General features: G+C 43.0%; 1 protein-coding gene across 1 annotated transcript; it reads right to left on the reverse strand.

The window, feature by feature from the left end:
- Positions 1–8,389: 8,389 nt before the first annotated feature.
- LOC113123850 (olfactory receptor 11A1-like) lies at positions 8,390–9,289 on the reverse strand (the record flags this gene model as incomplete). The annotated part of the gene is made up of 1 exon (XM_026296176.1): positions 8,390–9,289. A coding segment is annotated over exon 1 (900 nt), but the record flags the coding sequence as incomplete, so codon positions are not given.
- Between the last annotated feature and the right edge of the window lie 327 nt (positions 9,290–9,616).

Consider the following 9,616-nt stretch of genomic DNA (forward strand, 5'->3'; position numbering starts at 1 on the left):
AGCTCACCTATTTCTGCAGATACGTCTCTTGTCCGGCCTCCGTCAAGCAGCAGAAGTGAAGAGGATCTTTTCAGGCGAGTAGACACCGACCTCCCGTCGAATTCACGAGGGTGGATTTTCCTCGGTCCCCTATGGGACCGACTGCGCGCAGTTTTCCAGCGTCCTCGTCCTCCTCTTCACCGTTGATGCTATATTGGAAACCGGGCGGAAACACCAATAAATGTTGGTTCTAATCAAACATTTAAACAGAGACTTTCTTTTCTTTGTTCTAGGTTGAGCTCGTGACTGTTAGGAGATGCAAACTTGTTGCTTATCTCCGGCTGCAGCCCCGAGCCCGCTCAGAACACTTTAATTTATATCTGGAGGTGGTTACATGGGTTCCAGGCACCGTCTCACTTTACACAACAGGGGAAAGTTGAAACATAGGTTAACTTCAAAGTTCATACAGAGTTCACATCCATATCTTTACATGTCTTGGTGATTTGCACAGAAAAACAGAGAACATCCTTGACTGTGATATGCCTGGTTGCACCCTTTACATAAATCTATCTGCAAAATGACAATTCTCATAACACAGTTAGCAATTTACAATGCCCTTATTCTAACAGAGTCTGCATACAGACAGGAGGTGGAGCAGCTGGCTTGCTGGTGCAGTCACAACAACCTGGAGCTAAACACACTCAAAACAGTGGAAATGGTTGTGGACTTCAGGAGAAATCCCCCCCCCCCATCATCTCCAATGTGAAAAAGGCCCAGCAGAGGTTGTACTTCCTGCACCAGCTGAAGAAGTTCAACCTTCCACAGACGCTGCTGACCCAGTTCTACTCAGCGGTCATCAAGTGTGTCCTGTGCTCCTCCATCACTGTCTGGTTTAGCTCCGCCTCTAAATCAGACATCCAAAGACTTCAGAGGACAGTTCGAACTGCTGAGAAGATCATCGGTGTTCCCCTACCCACCCTCCAAGACCTGTTCACCTCCAGAGTGAGAAAAAGAGCTCAGAAAATCACTCTAGATGCCACCACCTCCTCCAGCTCTTACCCTCTGGCTGGCACTTCAGAACTCCAAACATCAAGACAGCCTGGCAGAAAGGAAGCTTCTTCCCTCAGGCCATCCAACTCTTAAACTCATAGCTCTCTACCATTCCCTTCTACCACCTGCACTATGACACTGGCACCTTTTTGCTCTTTCCACACCAATTAGTTCCCCTTACATTCTGTCTTCAGGTTATCGGTGCATTTTTCTTTATTTTTTTGTAGCATTTGTTTCTGTAGCATTTATGTTTACTGTTTGATCCTTTGTAGCGTTTATATTTATGTCTGTTTGCACTGGAGTACCCCCCCCTTTACCTAAACAAATTCCTTGTGTGTGTGTGCTCACACACTTGGCAATAAAGCTCATTCTGACTCTGATTCTGATTCTGTAGGGGTGACAGAGGAGTTCAAGGCGGAGGTGGGACTGTGAGAGCAGGGAGCAGGTGGAGGAAAGTCTAGAGAGGTGGAGGTTTGCTGGAGTATATGTGTGTAAATGAGAGGGACTCAAGTAGAACGGTGAGGTTACAGGGAGTAGAGGTGAAGAAGGTGGAGGATTTTAAGTACCTAGGGTCAACAGTCCAGAGCAACAGAGAGTGTGGAAAAGAAGTGAAGAGACGTGTGCAAGCAGGTTGGAACAGGTGGAGGAAAGTGCCAGGTGTGATGTGTGACAAAAGAGTGTCAGCAAGAATGAAAGGACAAGACAGTGGTGAGACCAGCAATGTTGTCTGGTTTAGAGACAGTGGCACTGAGACAAAGACAGGAGGCAGAGCTGGAGGTAGCAGAGCTGAAGATGTTGAGGTTCTCTCTGGGAGTGACGAGGATGGATAGGATCAGGAATCAGGACATCAGAGGGACAGCTCATGTTAGATGTTTTGGAGAAAAATCCAGGGAAGCCAGATTGAGATGGTCTGGACATGTTCAGAGGAAGGACAGTGAATACATTGGTAAAAGGATGCTGAGGTTAGAGCTGCCAGGAAGGAGGCCTAGAGGAAGACCAAAGAGGAGGTTCTTGAATGTAGTGAAGGAGGACATGAGGATAGTTGGTGTGGGTGAGGAGGATACAGAGGATAAGGTTAAATGGAGGCAGATGATTCGCTGTGGCAACCCCTAAAGGGACCAGCCCAAAGGAGAAGATGCATCTAGTTTATCTTGTACAACATTCATAAATGGTTTGTGGTCAGGAGGCCAATCTTGTGTGCACTTCATAATAAAACAAAAAGCATGTAGAAGGCATGTAGACAAAGTGTACCAGCAGTGGTAACAGAGAGTATTTATGATCTTCTATCTTCCTTTCGTTGAAAGCTCTGCATTTCTTCAGCAGAAGAAGCTTGTTGTGGATAGTCTTGTTGGCTGGGAATAGAACAAACAAGCTGGGATCCAATCCTGGCTCCAGTCTAGTCAAGAGAGCCCTGAATGATATGTAAGTTTTTTGGCTCATTATTCGTTTTACAAATGAAATTCAATGTGCAAAGTGGAAACACATCAGCCTCCAAGACTTTAGCCTCCACTATGGCTTCATTTCCTTTTCTTCTTGCAAGGCTTCCAGCAATTCTTTGAGCTGAGCCACTTCAACCTTCACCTCAATCGTCCTGCGAGCAGATGCTGCCCTTGCTTGTACTGCGTCAGCCTTAGCCCTAGCTCTGACAGTTGCCATAGCAGAACTGGAGCTAGCTGAAGAGTAATAAGACTATAAGTTATTTTGGTTACTTATTCTCATGACAGACCTGTGATGTGGATGTCTTTGCACCATGTGAACCTCGACTAAACACCAATAGCTTAGTTATGCAGCAAAAGAAGCACTGGATCCAACAAACACCAGACCTGTGGTTTTAGTGCTAGAACTGTAAATACAACAGAACAGAATAATGCACTGAAATACCATCAGAGGGAGCCATAACACCTTAAATGTCACATGGTCCAGTGAAGAAGTTTTTGTGTGTTTTTTCAAACAGGACTGAGTTTTTAGATCAGTCTTGATCTTGAATATTTTTTCTTGTTAACCTAAAAAACATAAGGCTAAGTTAGATAAAGAAAAACAATATGTGACATAATCCTTACACAACAGTACATGCCAACTCATTACAGGTTAATTGGTGCCACTCGCCCCAGTCCGATCTCCTCTCTCTCTGTCTGAGGTTTTTTTTTCCCTCCCTCTCTCCTGTTTCATCTCCCTCCTCAACCTGAGTACCTTTCCTCTCTTCCCCAGCCTGAGTCCCCTCTTGCTCCTTTTTGTTCCCAACCTGGGTCCCCTCTCTCTCTCTCTCTCTCTCTCCCAGCCTGGGTCCCCTCTCACTCCCTCTCATGCCCAGCCAGAGTCCTCTGTTCTGCAGAGTTGCCACCGACAGCGTCAGAAAGGGGTGGCCACATCTCTAGTCCAACAACCTGAGCCCAGTGCCATCTTGCCGCCTGAGCCGTGAGCTGCCTCCTCGCCGCCCGAGCCACCTGTGCGGCAGCAGCTCAAGCACACAGCACAGCAGCAGACAGACTCTCTGGACCTGCAGCCTCGCCGTCCGAAGAGGCAAATCCCAGTACCGCTTCCTGAGCCACAGTGTGCCAATGATAGCGTCCCCGCTGAGGTCCCAGTCCAACATCCAAAGCCTCAGTGCGTCAAAGACAGCGTCCCCGCTGAGGTCCCCTTCCTGTCTCTGGCAAGCTTTTGCCTCTGTCTCCGGCCAGCCCTTCCCCTGAGTCTCCAGCAGGCCTCTGTCCTGAGTCTCTGGCTAGTCCCTTGCCTCAGTCTCCAGGCAACCCTTCATCTGAGTTTCCCCTGAGTCTCCAGCAGGCTTCTCCCCAGAGTTTCTGACTAGCCCTTCACCCATTCTTCATTGCCCAAGTGTTTTCCCTGCCCTGGCATGTGCTTCTAGGACCATGACAGTTTATATGAGTGTGGAGTTGATTCATTTAGAGCAGTGGTGGGAAATTCCAGTCCTTGAGGATCACTGTCCTGTGTTGAATTGAATGAATTAATTAGTTAAAAAATGTGTTAGAATTTTTTTCTTTACACTTTTTTGTTTACACACTAGCTCTATTGCATCATTGGTTGCCTGATTCTTGTCATAATTCCATGCTGTGGCTGCCTCTATAGTTTAATTTTTTGGGTTTGCTCCTCATCTCAAATAAGCCGTGTATTTATCCTCATCCAACTGTGCCCTGACAAGTTTATGCATCTGCACTCGTGGATTGTCACAATTTAGGTTGGATAATCAACTCAAACGCCATATTTCTACAGATTACAGGTGAACAGTCCAAAGGGGGGTGGATGCCATCATTGCTGCTCGCGTGAAAAATAGTCTTACCATATTTACATTTATCCTCTACAGTCAGAAACAATCCATTTTAAATGGCAGATAGTGTACATTACAAAGCAGCATGGATGGAAGAGCTGGTTGGCTAGGGTTAGCTAGCCCCCACCCATTTACCACTCTTCTACTTCCTCATGAAAAACATCAAGGCCTGGTCCCTGCAGCAAACTAAGGTTTTGTAGCACCTCCACCAGATCATTATACAGGATAGCTGTGGTGTTTTTCTTGTGGTGTAATGGTCTGACAGCGTGGACCGGGAGGTTGTATGGAATCTCATGGCACACTATGGGATCCCACCCAAGTTCATTGCCATCATCCAGCAACTGTACGCCAGTTCCACATGCCAGATTATCCACAGAGGCAAACTGACGGAGCCCTTTGAGTTTAAGACTGGAGTGAGGCAGGGCTGCTTGCTGTCACCGACCATCTTCCTTCTAGTAGTGGACTGGATCATGAAGAATTCCACCAAGAACGCCAACACAGGTTTTCGATGGACCTTCACCAAGCAGCTCGAAGACCTCGACTTTGCGGATGACGTCAGCCTACTGTCTCACCGACAACAAGATGCACAGCAGAAACTGAATAGACTCGCAGAGGAAGCAGGCAAAGTTGCACTTAAGATCAATATCAAAAAGACAGAGACCATACGAATAAACAACAAGCAGCAAGATCAAATCCAACTTCAAGGATCCAGTATTAGTGATGTTGACAAGTTTGTCTACCTGGGCAGTGTGGTGAGCAAGGATGGAGGAGCAGACGAGGACATCAAAAGCCGCATCAATAAAGCTAGGCATGCCTTCAATACCCTGCGGCCCATCTGGAAATCTACCGCACTTTCCAGACAGACAAAAATCTGCATCTTCAACACCAGTGTGAAAGTAGTTTTACTATATGGTTCAGAAACCTGGAGACTGACCAAGAAAACAACAACCAAACTATCCTACGCATCAGATGGCCAGAAAGGATCTCTAATACCACCCTGTGGGAAAGAGCAAAGCAGACCCCCATTAACCAAGAGATCCGAAAGAGAAAATGGGTCTGGATAGGCTACACTCACACTGCGCAAGAGCCCGGATAATGTCACAAGGCAGGTGCTGGAGTGGAACCCACAAGAAAAGAGGAAAGTAGGCAGGCCAAGGGGAGACGTGGAGACGCTGCACTGAGCGAGAGAAGGCAGCCGGATGGACATGGGCTCAGTTGAAGAGAGATGCCCAGAATCGAGTTCGCTGGAGGAGTGTTGCTGAGGCCCTATGCTCCCAAGAGGAGCAAAATGGATAAAGAAAAGAAAGAAAGAATGGTCTGGTGGTGGTAAGCACAAGATCAGTTTTTCCATTGTCTATGTGCTGTAAGAGCTGAAAAAACTGGCATAGGCCTGCCCAACATGCAACTTTACACCATTTGGCCCAGAGTGCTGTATAAACTTATCATGCTGCATCTTGGATCCTGGGGGATGTGTGGGGACGTGGAGTCTGTCCATATGTCCATATTCAAATCATCTACCATGGAAATGGCTACTCTGAGCTTTGGGACGGTGTGAATGGGATGGAGGTCTTGTGGGCATAGCTGACCCAAAGGCCTACAGAGGTTCAACTGTGCCCTGAACATGGGCACAGCTGAACAACATGTGCCCTGTGGAGAAGGAGGACTCTAAAGAAAAGCTCAAAAACTCCTGACAAAAAACATGTGCCCTGTGGAGAAGGAGGACTCTAAAGATCCTGGGGTAGTCTAATTCTTACTTCTGGCAGTGGAGTTAGTTGAGAAGCTCATCAGATTCACTTTGTGATTCTGCTTCCAAATGATGTGTTAGGTCACTGAAGATGACCACTGTGCCTTCAGGTTCAGTAGAGGGTTGTGTGTGTGGACTCCGGGAAGTTATTTGTTGAACACTGCTCCCTGCTGACCTTAGGTTGTTCAGTAAACTGACCTAATCAGTTGATTCGCTACACCTGTCCGCTGCACTTCTTAAGAAGATCCACGACAGTGCGCTCTTTGTCAGATTGTGGTTAACGATTGTGTTGACACTCTCCAGCCACTTGACAGAACGTGTATTCGAAACTTCCTTGAATTTGCCTTTTGAGCCTGATGTGCTGTTTTCCCTGCTTTCACCAGTGTACATGTGTTTTCAGAGACCTGAATGAATAATTTGACGACTCCACCATTACTCAGTAAGATTACCGCAACCTGTCTGTGGATACCACCACGAGACCAGAGGAGGAGATAAGTGGTATTTGTTTTTTTCCCCTACGTGGATACTATGAAGAGGATTAAATTCTTTGACGTCTCCCGCGAGTAATGAACATTAAGGAGTGAACAACATTAGTACCCAACACAGTAAAAGAGAGACTTATAACAGCAGAGTTGTTCTGTTTGGATTTGAGGATTTGTTATCTACTGTTATGCTTGATGAACAATAGAGGAACTTTCTGGATCATCGCGACGAAGAACCTGAGAATAAGAAGTCCCCAACAAAAGAAAGGAAAGAAGCATTCAGTTTCCCCATTCATCTGCTTCCTCGAATATTTCTGTTTCGGTGACTGACGATTACTCTTGCTACTAAGGAACTTAGGGAGCAGCCTAGGTAATCAGTGAAATAATACACACTTGCTCTCCACCCAACCTCTGTCCCTACCTAATTGTCTATCTGTTTTATTTTTAGTCGGCATTCACCCAGACCTTCCACCAGATCCATCCTTAGTATTCAATAAACTTTAATCGACCTCTACCTTACTCGTTGTCAGGAGTTTTTGAGCTCTGCGTAATTTTTGGTAAATGTCTAACAGTTGTGTGTGTGGACTCATTGTTTTGTACAGAGGTTGTCCTTCTGTCTGGGTCTTCTGTCTATAGTTTTAATGTTTATCAAACTGTTTTTATAACACAACAAAAATAAAATAACTTATGTTTAAATTTACAAATCATACCATTATATTAAGGTGTCATTTGATCATTTTAGGACTCATGGTACTTTCTGAACTGTATTTTCAATATTTGTTATCGAAACTTTTTATACCTCATATAAATATTATATACTTAACTTGAAAAGATAATAAAATTACCTTAAGCTGTATCATTTAGCATTCTAGTTAACATTAGGTTGATATATACAGTTAACATTCAATTGTCAATATATTAGGAAAACCAAGTTAATTAGTATTAAACATGTTTGTTTTTATTTAATACATAAGATTAAATGCCATAGATTTAACTTACAAATCATACAATTATTGTGAGGAAACATTTGATCATTTTCATGGACTGAGTTTTGTTTCACACTGACAATCAGTTTATTATGAACCCCAAGCTAAAACTTTTCAGTTTAATACAAACATCCTCCTTCATGAAGGTGATAATGTTCAGTTTGTGTTTCAAAGAGGTGCAGACTGAACTGTATGATTATTTTAGAAGATGTAGTCTGCTCTCCTGTTGAACTCTGCTGCATTATACAGAGAGGTGGTGTTGTTTTTTAGGCTGAACTCAATGATATGAAAGAGGGTAGAGAAAAGAAAAGAGACTCATGTCAGTACAATGCAATCCAATTCAGCAGCATGACAAACTACAACCTCCAAAATGATCAACCAGTTGAATCAGCACGTCTCTGAAACAGTTTGACCACAAACTGAACATTATCACCTTCATAAAGGAGGATTTATTACAGGACTGTTGGATTAGACTGACAAAGTTATAGTTAGGTGGACCTAATAAACTGACAATGGAGTGTTTATACTTTAACAATACACCCAGATATGATGCCAATATGAAAATATTCAGTCAATTAACAGTTAAGCCACAACAAACTGGAAACACAAGAATCAAACTGACAATTAGAATCAAACTGTATTTCTGGGTTCTGCAGCAAATTGCTTAGTTAGTAGTGATTACATAGTGTAGTTGAAGCTGATAATGCTCTTTACTGTGATTTAGGGTTTTAGAAACATCTTTACACTCAATACTTTTCAAGGCTCAGAGAAATCACATCTCTGTTTTATTCTGACACTAAACAATGACTGTACAACAGTTATCAGTGTTAGTACATTAGACTGTTTTACCTGGACAGAACAATTTCCTGAGGTGTTTATGAATTTCTCTCATTTTTAGTCCATATATGATTGGATTGAAAAGAGGATGATATAACATTGTTTGTAAGGAAATTATTAAACGCACAATTTTTGGAAAATCAGTTCCCATGTCAAATAGAAGTATATCAAATGAACCCAAGCAGGAAAAGTTGATCAGAACAATCAGGTGAGGTAAACAGGTCTGTGCAGCTTTTCTCCTGACTTCTCTACCACTTCGATAGGTGATTATAAATATCCTTATGTAGGTAAAAAGGACGAAAAGCACAGGGAGAATTAAAAGATTAACAAAACACACTAAACCATATATATTTAGTTCTCTTGAACTTTCACACTGAAGTTTAGAAACTGTGCTGTTACAAATGATTCCTTTAAAATTAAAGTTACACAGTTTAAAATTGGCATTCTGCGGAATTGATACTGCTAACTGACCAGCAGGCAGAATCCAAGCTACAACCAGTAAAATACAGATGTTTCTTTTCCTCATGATAGTTGGATACTGCAGAGGTTTACATATAGACACATACCTGTCATAGGACATGGCTGCCAACAGTAAAAACTCTGAAGCACCTAAAGCATAAGTTATATGATACTGGAAAAGACACACTGAATATGACATGATCTGTTTTTCAGATAAAACATCAAACAGAATCTTTGGATAGGCAGCAGTGCTGAAAAGAACAGAGTTCAGTAACAAAGCTGCAATGAAAATGTACATAGGCTCATGGAGGTTTTTGTGAATCACTATCAGACACACAATAGTAGAATTACTGCAGATTATTAGAATATATGCTGTAAACATGATCACAAAATAAACAAATCTGTATTTGTCCAGTTCCACATATGCATCAATAGTTATATATGTTATATTTAGGTTATTATCCATTAAGGTTTAAAAACAAAGTGTTAATGACAAAGACTTGAAGTATCAAAGCAAAGATCACATGAACATATTATACAGTATATCTGTCATTGGATTGTCTAATGTATTCACTGATACCCGACCTTGACATGAACTTGTGTGTGTGTTGAAATATTGCAACAAATACAAACCTCCAGAATACAAAGTGAACTGTTTGACTCTTTGGGTTGATTTTTATCAGCTTGTTTCTCCCTCCATGGATCTCATTAAACTCTCCACCAAGAGCTGTCGTCATGTGAACAACATCAGACTCTACAGGCCTGAACCAGTGGAGGCCCATGGTATAGCTGA

The sequence above is a fragment of the Mastacembelus armatus genome, chromosome 21, assembly GCF_900324485.2.
Source record: "Mastacembelus armatus chromosome 21, fMasArm1.2, whole genome shotgun sequence".
Lineage (NCBI taxonomy): Eukaryota > Metazoa > Chordata > Actinopteri > Synbranchiformes > Mastacembelidae > Mastacembelus > Mastacembelus armatus.